Genomic DNA, 14,256 nt, shown 5'->3' with positions numbered 1-14,256 from the left:
GATGGAAAGGCTAATTGGCCTATAGTTTTCTGCGTCCTCCTCCTTGTGCTCCTGGAAGAAAGGAGCAACAGTTGCTTTTATCTAGCACTCAGGAGCCAACCCTGATCTTCACAGCCTTTCAAACATAATGGAAACCGGGGCCTTGGCTTCATCCTTCTGTCCACTGGAACCTCTGCAAATGAATTTTGGATTATAGTGGTGGTTTTTTACGTTTTTTCTTTTTAATAGTTTTTGTTTTAATCAGTGGTTTCTTGCTAATCATCCAGTAACAGCTTGACGTATCCCCTCCAAAAAACCAAACCAAACAAAGAAAAATAAAGAGAAGTATAAATAGTTAACTTTCACAACTGTTTTTTCCATCACACTGTTTTGAGTATATTCCTTCTTGTCTGTTGGAGCATAATTGTTCAGAGAGTGCAATTTTGTTTTTCTGTAACTTCTAACAAGATGGGGATGCCCTTTTCTAAAAATAAGGTAGAACAGTCACATCACAGATTGGATCTGAGAAGGTCTGGCATAAATATACTCAAAATAAATAGAAAAACCCCAATATATAGGGTGTTTATTTAGTCCAAGGTGGTAATAGTAATTTACCAAAGCAACATTAGTCTTTTACTTTTGATACACTAAAACTGTCACCTAATTTTCAACTCAAGCAGAGGAAAGCTTTCCATTTGTAAGACTCTTCTGAGTTTGTCTCCTTATTTCTCCATCCTTTTAAATATCTACAGTAAATTTATCTCAAAATAATTTGATAATCTAAAACTTAAAAAATATCATCTCCAGGGTAATCTTAGATCAACTTGTAAGTATGTCATATACATACAGATTGAACTACCCACTGGACATGCCTGTCTTTGTCTACTGACTTACAGAAGGATTCTGTATTTCTTGAGCTACTTCTTTTCTGAAGATTTGTTTAAGTTATGAGTTGTTAACTGATTTACAAGTGAAATTATGTTTTGCACTTGCAGTTACTTCCTAGTGTTTTTTCCGAATTATTAGTAACACCTATAAATTGTGTTAAAAGCAGACTTTCTGCATATGCTGTCACTGCAAACAAGATGGCAATATAGTGATTTATTTTCAGCAGTGTTAGTAATTTATTTATTTCATTTTGTTCTGGACTTTGAAGCTAATAAGTTAAGGAACAGTAATTGATGGGAGTAACTATAAACAGGTCTTTAACCTGTGCTGGAGGTTATATTATTAAGTACATGTCAATACCAGTGTAGAGCTCAATCCATACAGAGATCTCTACCATTGAAGTGGTTCAAGTCACCATTAAAATGTTGTGATATTGTTTTTTAAATGTGCAAAATTAGGCTCCCATAGTCATGTCCAGGTACATAATAGAGGACTTAATATTCTTAACTTCTGAGGTTCTTTGAATTTCTATGGTCACTTGAACTGCATAGTATTCATATGAACAAGCACTGATTATCCCCAACCTGTTACCACTAGAAATCAATAGTTATCAAGAGAGATATACACAGATTGAATAATCTTGAATTTCAAAATATATAATTAATAGAATTTGTATTTTAAAAATATGTTTAATAGAATTACAGTTGTGGCAATGTTTTTTGTTTTTTTAAATGTCTCTAGAAATGGAGAATAAAATACTAAAGGTGACACTTATTTCTTCTGGGTCAGACTTTGTATTGATGGATTGAGAGCAGTGTTCCTACTTTACTCATGCTGTGAGAACATTATGCATATTATGTAGTAGTTTCCTGTGTCTCTCTATGTATGGTGCTGTGGTGGGTGTTCAGCTTTAATATATTTAATTGTACATCTGTGAGGGTGATACCAAGAATAGAAATGATACTGTTCTGTTTTGGGAGGTTTGTTCTTTTACTTCTGCTTTAAATTTCAATAGCTTTTGCAGCCTGATTACATCCCTCTTAAGTTTAAAATAACAATTTTGAGTTCAAAATTGCATAGAAAATCATCATTCTGATTTGGAAATTATATAGCACTACTCCCATTTCCTGAATTCACAGTATTACATAATATTAGTATGTTAATCTAATTCCTGAACCACTTGCAAATTAATTGTGTCAAATTATGAAAATGGAGCTTCATACACATTAACTCTTGTCATGTGTTACTGTTCCAGATGAAGAAGCATGATGCCATCAAGCTATTGTGTGTGATCTTTCATGCTTTGCTGTGTATCAACCCAGATGTTTAAAGAAAAATCTTCTCTTAATCCCAGTCCTGCATGTTTGTTCATAAATTTAGTTTTCACTTTCAGCCTTGACAGATGTGCTGTAATTAATAAAGAGCTCCTTTAGTTTATCATGCATTTCAGAAGAGTGGGAATAGATATTAGAAAAATTTCTAGAGGCTGAAGAAGAATCTGTTCCCTTAGCTCAAGGCACAGTTTAAAATTATTTTTCCTTGAGCGTAATGCACCTTATCTAAAAAATACAACTTAAAATAAGAAGAAAATAATTGTTATTAGGTTACTAATTATGTTCTGTGGTACATCCAGAGATTAGGATTTGGAAAGGCTGCCAATATGAAGTACTTCTTACAAGCTTTCAATTTTCAAGGGAGAGCAAATATTCAAAAGTATATGTAATCACAGAAGCATGAATATTCCTTTGAAAGGCAAAGTGGTTAATCTTATTTATTATATGGGATAAACTTGTTGGCATTAGTATCACAAATGTTCTTATGCTGCTTATAAACTGTTCATAAACATGTTTTCACAAACTTCACTTTACGAAGCATTTTTATTCTCTTATTTGTAGAACATTCAAGGCATCTCTAAACATCCAGTTAGAATTACAAAGAAACAGTACATAAAAGGTAAACTATGTTTTTATTAACATGAAATGGCAGTTTTATCTAATTACTGTACTGAGTCATATTTCACATGAGACCAATAGCTCCAGTATGGAAGAACAGAAAAGATTATTGGTGCTTAGCTCTACTTTATAATTTAAACCAATTACTTTTTTGCTGGTTGTTCCTGCAAAAAATTTGCTGTTTCAGCACTGATCTAAATAGTCATTACATTTTTGGAACTTTTGTTTGCCTTGACTATCTCACTGTTCCTTTCTCCAAGTGAAATTATGCATCTTAACTCCACTGAATGTCCTAGGGATGGTTGTGTAAACCTGGGCTGCCACGCATAGCTGTGGCTGAGGGCTTTCTGGAAACACTCCAATCAATTTTGTTAATGCTCTTATAATATGTGCTTCTCAAAAAAGTTTTTCATTCCTGTATTGTGACACACTTATTTTTTTCCAGATCAGCTGATCAGATAAATTATGCTCTATTTCAAAACACCATCCCTTTCTACACTAAACCAAATGGTATTTCCAAGATGTAATGAGTTTCTAATACCTTGTTGATGTATGATGTTTTGTGATATTATTCTATCATTAAAATTTGGATGCCTATATCAGCTGTATGTTCTCAATATTGTATCTCAATTGGAACTCAGAATGTGGTTACTAGCACATTTCTGTAGGATGTTTAAAAAATGTGGGGTTTAGTTCATATCTATGGACCCTTCCTTAGATGAATGCCTCTTTTATTGAGGGACCTGTGAGTAATGTTGATTATTGTAGATGTTTTTTAGTTATTGTTTGGGAAGGGTTTGGTTTTGAAAAAGGAGAAGTAAGTGGTACTGCAAGGATGGCAAAAATAAATATCTACATGACTGATAGAGTAACATAATTGTGATGCTGGCAGTTGGTGCTCAACTATGTTGCTTACGTTGCCATTTTTGTGGGTTTAGTTGTGTGTTTGGCATGTCATTTACAACCTTCTGTGGTTTGCAACGTGGTATTTTTGGGCTGAGGTTTGGAACATAAATGTCTATCTCCTTCCTAGGAAAAGAAGAAGAAATAGTAACTTTTTCCCCAAGAACATTGTTTGTTTCAAAAAAGGGATATACATTCTTAGCAGCAGGTAAGATAGTATGGATTGCTATTCTCATAAATACTAATATTCACGGTTCTGTCATCTTTTCTTCTCCCCTCTCCTTTGGATGACATATTTTATAAGGCTGTCAAATCCCTTAGTATCAGTTCATACTGTTATATGCTGTACTCTCCTTAGTGTGCTTTGGAAGTGAATGATATGTAAGCCTTGTCAGCAGAGACAAAGAGCCAATAAGATTGACACCTGAAGGTAATGAAGGAATCAGACACTTTGTGATCTGAAGCTGGAATGTAACTTCTTCAGGATGAGCTTTTTACAGGCAACTGACTTTTTTGAGTGCAAGGAAGTTACTGAACAATCCAAGTTTGCTTTTTAATTTGCGATAGTTTGGTTAAAATGCAGGTATGTTTTTATTTTAGAGTAATAGATTTACTTTAACACTGCTTTCTAGATTTTTCCCATATTGAGTTAAGGATCCTTGCTGACTTATCATCTGAACCAGAACTTCTGAAACTGTTTCAAGAACCTGAAACCACTGATATCTTTTCCACACTGGCTTCTCAGTGGTAGGAATAAATGTTTCATTTTTTTAATTAGACAACATAGAATAATTGGATCTATTGTATTGCTGTGTAGTAATAACAAAAAACTGTATTTTGCTGTCATATCTATGGTTAATACTGTTTTAACATTGAGTTGGAATTCCTTTGTCTTTCTGAGCCTTTTCTTCTCTACTGTGGTAATTAACTTATGTAAAAATGTTGCAATCCAATCAACCAGTACCAGCCTTGTGACTAAAACTGGTGTTATAATATTTTGTGAATGGTGCATACTGAGAACTTTCTCACGATGTTATTTTTCACCAGTTAAGTAGGTTATTAATTTGAGAAAAGTGCAGAACATCTCTTTCAGTAAAAGTACAAGCATTTTTTAAACCTGCTGGGTTATCCAGTAGAAGTATTGGAATGAAATTATGTGTGTAGAAGAAACAGAGAGACTAGAGCTCATAGGATTCCTTTGAACTCAGAGGGTTTGGAGCTTCTATCTTCTGATAGATGATGTGATACTTGGAAAAAGGGGCACTTCAGTAGTTAAAAAAATGTTTCTTATCTCCATTCTCAGATTATTATTTACAGCATGCAGATCAAAAGATTAACTTTGAAACAAGATGCAATATTAGTTACTTAGCTGTTTGAAGGTATTTCTTATTACTGTTTGTATCATGGTGACTCCTAGAAGTCTTACTAGAGACTGGCACTCCCTTTGTACTCAGAAGTGCATGAGCATTCAGGAAGTGACAGGACAGATGTCAGGAAGCATACAGTTTGAACAGATAGGTCAGAAATAGATTGAATAAAACATATAAGCAGATTGAACAGAATGATGTCATATAAATGTAATGCAATTTTCATAGTTTCTCTTTGTTCCTCTCTCACTTTTAATCCATTTAATCTCCATTTTTAATTGGAAGATTGTTATCTGAAAATGAAAGCAAAAATAGGTATGATGAATTCATCAGTCCTGATCTAGCTCACTTCTAAATTTTTGCAGGATAGCCTTCCCAACCACAGTATTTCCTACTCACTGCAATACTGCATGTACATTCTGGGAGAACATAACCCAAGGTCACAAACATCCCAACAAATATAGCTATGGAAAGATCATCGTTCTCTTTGGAATCTCCTAGAAGCTTCTGTTGATACAAGTGGTTCTTAGCTCTAACATAACACTAGAATCTTGTGATGCAATTAAAGCCTTATTTTAGTTTGGAGGTATATTGCAAATGTATGCATGAAGATGAGTCAAATTTTGTCTCAACTCTGGGCAATGCTCCAGAAACACCATTCTATTCAGCAACCTCACAGCTCTTGGCAGCTGTCAACCTCTTACAGTTGCTACTCAGTAACTTTAAATTTAATGAAATATTACAGATAAATATTTTTATCAGACAGAAGTCTCATGGCGTGTCTACAAAATCCTTACATAATGATTCTGCTGACTTTTATGTTTCAGTAAAGCTAATGCTTGGAAGTAACTTTCTCTTGAATCTGTTATATGACTGATATCCCCTGTGTAATGAGATCAATCGCATATTAAAAGCATTGACTTTTTATCATTGAGAACAAAGTAGGTCTGGGGTGGCCAGCTCACATCTAGACATCTGACCAATTCAGTTCCTCCTATTGGATCAGTTCCTAGTGAATTCACCTTGGGTTTTGGAATTTTGTCCTTCACTGATTTAGTGCCAAAGAGAAGGTATAAAATCACAAGCTTCACATATACTTTCCCATTTCAGATACTTATTAATCTATAATTGTCCACAATTGATAAATAAAATTTTAAGGCAAACAGTTAGTTCATTGACTTTATTGTAGTTGCTTCCACCCCATTGGTATTTAAATGAGTTCTGAGAAAGAAGAACTGGCCTTTTGTCTCCTCATGGTCTCCTGATTTTCTCAGGGTCTTAATCCTTTAAAACTTGTGCAAGTGATATACCAAGTGGCATGCAAAATGTTTTATTCTTTTTGAAGAGATTGCATGTTGTTGCTATTTGTAAATCTTTTCTAACACATTTTGGGTAATTTGAAAACCTTGACAAAAAAAAAGGTTTTATTTCTTTAAGAATTATGTTTTCAGAAGCTCATTCTTAGAGGAAAAAAAACAACAAGTTAATTTCAGTGTCTGGTAACATTCCAGCTTCTGAATGCATGTCAGTTGGTATCTTTTAGCAAGTCTTCTGTGTCTAAACATCTTTAGACTAATGACTATTAAATCATACACAGTAAAGAATATTTTGTTGGACAAAAATCTGAGCTACATCCAGGAGTCCATCCAAATTTTGTAGCAGTTTATTAGCTTCTATTTTTCCCTAAGCTTCATGACTTCTCCACTGAAATGTGCTGCTATTCATTAGCTGTCCTTCAGGCTAAAGCCTATCTGAAATCCAACCTTTTAAGAAGCATTTAGAGGCTATTTATAGCATTTGACAACAAATACACATGGTGAGCAGTTTCTGCAACAAGGTTAGCTTTATGGGTTTGATTGAATTAAGAACTTTCATGTGTAAAAGCTTTCCTTTTGTAATTTGTTTAGGCATGCCCACCAGTGACTCAGTCTATTTCCAGGCCCTTAGAGACACATCTGTCTTGGAAACCTGTTGGATCCTTGTTTCTATTAAACATCATTCATGTGGCATTTTTCCACTGGTCAGCAGTGTGGTGTAGAGATGCATACGTGTCAACCCAAACTACGTGTATTCATCACAGCAAAAGGCTGAATGGAGGCACTAATTTTAATGCTAAAATTCAGTGTCATGTGCAGCACCACAGCCAACCCAGTAAACCTGGGTGAGAGACAAACCTCTCTGCAAGACTAGGTTGTAATTTTGTACTGCTGTGGCTGGCTTAGAGATAGCTCATTTCAGAAGTAACACAGCCTCCACCAATCTGAGCTTCTCTGCACTGTGCTCAACACTTTGCTCAAGGTACTGTGTGCTCTAGATAGTTTGAAAAGTATTGTGTGTTGTTGGTCTTGAAATGGCTATTCAGATAAAACTCTCAGAAGCTGGTGCTAACTAGTCACTTACTGCAACTTTCTGGGTAGTGCTCATGTGTTTTATCCTTAAATTCTGTTTTTTCACACAGGAATAAAGTTAATGGAGTTTTATTCCATGGAATTTATGGAATAAAATAAAAATTGTCTCTTGGCCACTTTACAATAGATTTACTTCTATTGGCTGTTTTTGTCAGCAAAAAGTCCAAGCACAGCTCTGCCTTGTACATTCAATATATTTTTTGTCATCTAACAAAGCTACCCCAGCTCAAACTAAGACAATATGGTTTAATGTTCACTTGTATATGCTTAGTGCTATTCCTACTCTTAATCTGTCCTTCTCTGTAGTGATGATCTTATGCTATTACCAGCTTTATCTTACAGCCAGTGCTGTGTTATGGCCTATGAAGAGTAAGCCTTAAACAACAGGTCAACACCTGCTATTTCAAGAACACCAAAAGTGCATTACATTAATGACCTACTTGCTACTGAACAGATAGTAAAATTTCAAGGCTTCACTTAACTTTTGAAAGTTCATGATATAATGGATTCCAACTACCTGCAAGATCACCTTGTGTTAAATTGTCTTGATGTCCTATGACAGTTATACTCCTTTGAAGGTCAGATCATCATCCCAGTGCTGAAGATTATGAATGTTGTCTTGGCAGCTGTCTAACCATCCAAGAGACCTCCCTATCTGCTGTAAGACATCCAAATGACAACAAATCTTGGAATAAAATTGCTCTTAGTTCTTTAATCTAGCTTTCACACAGTAAATGAAAAATTGTGTTTCAAATGCTATTGATGGGCATATCTTAAAGTCACTTTCAAAGACAGAGGCTGAAAAGTAAGTTTTACAGTCTTTTAGGTAATCTGCAATTTCTTCCTCAATTAGAAGAGCAGTGACTACCAATCTCTTTCCAACCATTAGTCACTCTTCTCAGTAGGCTGCTATTCCTCTGTAATTCTCTTGACCATATTGGGTTAAAATTCAGAAGTGCTTTGATTCACCTAAGCACTTGAGCACACCATAAATATGTGATTTCATCCTACCTGACTGATGCCTTCTTTCCTGCCTGAGTGTTTTTTTGAATTGGGATAGTACTGCTTCAGAGTTCCCATGACTCCAGCATTAAGCTATACTTAATATACTTAATATGTTTGAATAAGTTCTTTCCCCTGCTTTTTTCGAATCTGCCTTAGACAACTGCAGATCCCTAGTCATGATGAGTTCAGCTGCATCCAGCAGAGCACAGTGATACCCTCCATCAAGGGTCCAGAGGGTAGCTCTGAAACTAGCTTAGTCATTTTGAACTTGAAGATGGTGTCACTGTGTTCCAGTGTTTAATACAGACACCTCTGATATCTGCAAATTGTATTTCCTTCCTGATTCAGATTTCTGAACCTGAAATAGAATACAAAATCCAACATGGGGCTGCCTGGCTCCATGCACAGTGCCCAAGTATGCCTCTCAAAGGCTGAAAAAGGCTATATGTGACCAAAGAGCCATCTAAGAGGCGTTAATGAGAAATTCTAATCAGAGAAGCTTGCATTTGAACTCTGCGTAGAAACCTGGAACAGAAGGACAAGGACAGTCAGTGATCCTAAGTCCATACTTGGAGATATCTGCTAGGTAGATTGTGTCCTTTGAACAAAGTGAGCAGGATTCGCTCTTTGCAAGTGGCTGTGGTGCCCTGCTCTAGGTGAGCATCATCCCAGTGGCCAAATCACTCAAACTTAGTAAGTAGATTTAGCTTCAGATGTCTACTTTACATTTTAGTGTGTGTAAAATTCTTACTGGGTTATGCTTTTGTCTATTGATTCCCAAGGCACACACTGGCAAGCAGCAACAGGGTATTACAGATATGTTTGCAGCCTCTAATCTACTTAGTTTCTATTTAGATGTTTGCATGTCATAAATATCCTAGCAGATTTATGAAAACATTTTGCCCTTTCTAAATTTTAACTATGAACTAAGGTGTTAAAATATGTAGACTATATATTCTCATAAACCAAAAGGTTCAGAGGAGAAGACCCTATATATTGGTTAGTTACAAATGGATTGAAGTGAAAGTCCAGAACCTCTATATAAAAAAATTTAGTCATGGGAATACCCAGGTGATTGTCTCTAGGAACAAAATTAGCATGTGAAATAAAGAATGCTCTCTTGATCATATTATCTCTCTGAGATTAAATCAATGCAAACTTAATCTAGGAACATTATTAGTTATTGTCTTTTCAAGACAATATTTACAATTTGAGAAGGGGAAAAATTCAGGAGAGTCTTTAGTAAATTGCTTACAGTATGATCTAATTACAAGCATAAAGCTCTTACTACTAGAAATTGTATATTTTCATTTCTGTAAGATCAGAAAGATACTGTCCCTGTGCACAGACTTTTCCATGCAGTGATAAATTATCTAGGTATTTTCTATCATATATTCAGTGTCATATGTTGTACTTTGAGCCAGTGTAGATCCAGTGTAATGAAATCCATGTTAGTCTGTGCCTCAGAAAAATCCCTTTGTGGAATAGATTGTTGCACAGTTGTGACTTAGTATTTTAACTTTTGCACTCTCTAGCATTTTCCTTTTGGAAATCATAGTATATGAATCAGAGGGTACACAGAAAGTTTGCCCATATGCAATCAGTTTTCCATATGTTCTGCAGCTAAAGAGTAAGAGCATGGAGAAATGTTAATAATCTCTATTAAAAATACTTATGTAGTACTACATAATGAAGGAAGATCTCTAATGCTGATAATGCTGTGTAGTAGAGGAATATCTCTAATATGCAGAGGTATCGTGTATTAAAAGATAATTACCTGAATAACCAGATAACTGCTGCCATTCCAATATGAAAACAGGCATTCTCTTTAAACTATTAATTTCTAACTCAAAACTGTAATTTAACCTGTTCACATTAACTGCTAATGGTGAATTAATTAAAGTAACAAAGTAATAAGTGGATGCTCTTTAAGGGTGGTGTTTACTCTGATTTTACCAATGAAAAGACCCTTTGTGACAGATGTGTTCAGTGCTTACCTTGAAGGCTATGCTTGAGGGAAGGCTAGAGAATTTGATAGTACTCTAGTTGTTCTTCTTTCAGATTGAGGTAAGAGTTTTATAAAAATATTCCCTTCTCTCTCATCTGTCATCTGTTTCCCCATATTCGTGCTATTAGTGCTTTCTTGTGTGTGATGGTGGAGATCAGCCTGACTACATATCCTCCTTCCAGGTATTGAGTTTAACTTCTAGTAAGTACTGGGCACAATAGTTGTTCACCTGAGCCTATGTGGCTTTCAGAGAGTTTAAAAAAATGACTGCAGAATAAGAGGACATATCTCATTAGTTGCTTGTAGCAATGGCAGTTAATATCTAGAATAAGGAAGTATGTAGCTATCATGGAATTCCAAGAGGCTTATAAATTCTTTACTACTAATCCTTTTGAAAAACATTTATAGTGTAGGGTTGGTTGGGTGACACTTTAAGACATGAAAGAGTCTAGCTTACAGTATCCTTGCCAGAATCAGAGGAAGCTGAACACTTGATTTCCAATAATCTTGGGAACTGCAAGCTGTTTATAAAATGTACTGACCACAAAGGTCCAGCTTTCCTCAGCTGATGCATATGTGAGATCGTGGAATATCTGTTGGTAAAGGTTGTGGTAAGAGGCAAACATGACTCAAGAAAAAGCCTACAGAGAAAGAAAGCACAGAGCTAATTTAGATTACTAGATCAGAAGAGCAAAAGTATTTTATTTTTTTAATAAACATGAGTTCAACCAGATTTGAATAAAAGTACCACAGTGCAGAAAGGTTTGTTCTGTTCTTTGCCAACCATCTTCCTCCAGGAAGTGGGGAAATTTTATTTCTTTACCACCTGCCAAGCAGGGGAACTCAAGCAACTGATTATAGCTAATAATTTCAAGGTGAGGCAAACTGTTGCACACTGGCAATTGGTCCAGCAGGAACTATGGCAGAATAGAGACTCTTATTTTTCCAGGCACTTGGCAATTTAGGATATTTCCTGACAATAGCTCTATCTGTTGATATCCTGCTGAGTTCTGAAAAACACAGGAAATAAGCAGAGGTATTTTAGATATTCCTGAAATAAACCAAAATCAGTCCTCATGGGCTGAATTATACAAAAAGATTGCGTACTGGGTCTGTTTGAAAAAGGTAAGGTCAAGTATGCACAGTTGCTTGGTGGTGGGCTAACTAAATATATATACATTTGCCCATACCCATTTCATACAACTTTATTTCAAATGCATTCTTTCTATGAAACAGACTAAAATTAATCCTCAGCAGAACACTGTGTTTTTCTTTAGGTTGCTTCATATACATGTATGCTATAGCAGAGATTGAATTCATTTAAGCTGCCTACTCCCTTAAATAGCAGGAGCAAAGACCAGTAAATCAGGAATGAGATAAATAGATTGTTGAGAGGCAAAAACCACATCAGGAGCTAAATGGTTTTTAATCAGCTATGAATATTTATGCTTCTGTATTAATTTTCTGAAAATACTATCAACAAGCTCTTGAAAGAGTCAGTATTAATCAAGAGATATCACCTGGGTGTTAGGTGATTAAGTAATAATGAAATAATGCTTATCCAGGTGGCCTTCTACCAAGGAGACAGGAAGGGCTTTAGTTCTCCTCTGGTCCTGGTGAGCAGACATGTGGTTACAAGGTGCAGCCACGAGGTTACACAGCTCCCTTTCCCCCAGTTGGAGATCTCTTTGTTTTGTTCTGTGTCTAAACAACGAGGTATATCAGCTTAGGACTCTTAGAACTCCATTTCTGTATAAAGGTTTTTTAGGTAGTCTAGGATATTTCATATACTTCTAATCAGATGTTAGAACATGTAGTCTCTTGGATTCATTTGTCCACTTCTTATTTGCATAATGAATTTGGGTTAATTAATTTCACTTCCTACATCACAAAATAATGAAATCTTTGGTTTTTTTGGAGAGACATGACAAAGAAACACTTCACGGCATTGAGCACATACAAGATTGTGAAAGTATGTTTTGTGGTATTAAGGCAAATCACAAGCATACCTACTTGTCACCATGGACTACTTAGGGTTACTTTTAGAATCCTGCCTCTGAAGAGAGTGGGGAAAAGTTTTCATGAGTGTTACATGGCAGTCCCCTCAAATAAGTGTAACCAAATGGAGTCTCCATTTAGAAATATGACTGTGCTCTGATCTTCCAGCTCTGAAGCTTAGCTGTGTAACTCAGTCAGTATTGATTAGCTGTAAATCTGGAGGTCCTAAACTCAGTGCTGCCTGCTAGGAGTCTCACTTAGGGTTAACATAACATTTATTTTGTTATAATTGGATTACCTGTTTTTTTTTAATACTGCTATAATTTTTATTTAGTTTCAAGGCTTCTGCTTATTTGTCCTTTGTGAAAGAGATGCTGAATAAACTATTTTTGCTGTATTTTACGCTGACTAATTGTTAGTACTTATCCATCATCTCATTGCTTACATATAATTTCTATTCTAAAATATCTCTCATTTTGTATCTTTCTTTTTCATATACAGAGTATTACTGATAAGGCATCCAGTATTTGTTTCATATATGCTGTTTATAGAGAGAGACAATTTAAGTTTGAATGAGAAGGTATGCTCTTCCAAATCAAGTCACATTCAGAGGCAGGTGTTCTGTGCCAGAAGGTCTAACTGTGGAGATACTTCTCTTTATGAAGCTGGTGCTTAATAACTTACTTGGTAAAACAGTTGTTGAGTGAGGCTGTACCACTTACAGCTCCTGCAGCTGTATCATTGCAAAATTCTTAGGATTGTTCTTTGGAAATTTTTTAAACCAATGAGATACTATAATATAAGCTTGAATTCCTGTGCAAGTAAATGTGATCTCTTGTGGTAGGAAAGGATGCTGACAGGGTGACAGCAGTTTTTAAGAAACAGAGATGCATTCGGAAGAGAAGCTCTAAGAAAAAGTAAAGCAGAGTCTCTCACACTGCTGGTTAGTGCTTGATGGTTGGTAAAGTATGCCTGGTCTTCCACAGCAGTAGGGCATTAGAAGAACCTTTTAGGTCATTAAATTGTTGCAGGTGACTATGTCATAAACTCCCTTTTATAAACTGGTAGGATCTCAATTTAGAACTAGTTTTAACCTGCATAATACTATTGAAGAGCTGTTGAATTCCCCATTCTTCTTCAGCCTAGAAAATTCCTATTACTTTCTACCCTCTCTTTATTCCTGCAGTTTATATACCCAAATTATTCTTGCCATTGTTGCCTTTTAGCTTTGTTCACTCTCCTTGCCCCCTTGTGTTTTCCTTCAATAAATACTTCAGGAAGGCAATAAACTGTTCTCAGCTCTCATTCTTTAAGGAAACAGGACAAGCTTTCTTAGGCCATTTGTCATCAAAATACTTTTAATGAACTAGTATTAGAAGCAGCTAGTTGTGATTACATGGCATTTCATGTAGGTTAATCTGTATTTCTTCTTGACAAGGAAAATGAGCCTTTGTCAGTTTCACTCAACTGCTTTAGTTACTAGCTAAGTTACTGCTTTAGTTCAGCTAGCTCTGAAATCTCTGTACCAGATGAACATCTGTTTCATGGTTCTTGACTGAGGTATAGTTGTTTCATGGTCTAGAAACATAATTTCAGAACTGCCATGAAACTGGACTATCAGAATGATGAATGAAACAAAGAAATGATTACTTGAAAAACTTCCTTTATTCTAATCCATTTAGTGCCAGGAATGTTCCTGGTTGCTGGCACTCAAAATCTGGGTTGGTAAATTGGTCCCTGTCATGGTC

At 35.6% G+C, this 14,256-nt stretch overlaps 1 protein-coding gene across 1 annotated transcript in view; it reads left to right on the top strand.

The window, feature by feature from the left end:
- The window catches only part of POLN (polymerase (DNA directed) nu), a 90,524-nt gene that overhangs the window by 33,419 nt on the left and 42,849 nt on the right, over nt 1-14,256 (top strand). Inside the window, exons 15-17 of the mRNA XM_010000244.1 lie at nt 2,763-2,820; nt 3,853-3,930; nt 4,355-4,469. Of these exons, the coding sequence (XP_009998546.1) occupies nt 2,763-2,820; nt 3,853-3,930; nt 4,355-4,469 (251 nt within the window). The remainder of the gene's footprint in view (nt 1-2,762; nt 2,821-3,852; nt 3,931-4,354; nt 4,470-14,256) is intronic.

This window comes from Chaetura pelagica, unplaced genomic scaffold (genome assembly GCF_000747805.2).
Source record: "Chaetura pelagica isolate M959 unplaced genomic scaffold, ChaPel_1.0 scaffold116, whole genome shotgun sequence".
In the NCBI taxonomy this organism is placed as follows: Eukaryota; Metazoa; Chordata; class Aves; order Apodiformes; family Apodidae; genus Chaetura; species Chaetura pelagica.
The sequence above is the reverse complement of the archived record's forward strand: the minus strand, read 5'-3'. Positions and strand labels throughout refer to the sequence as shown.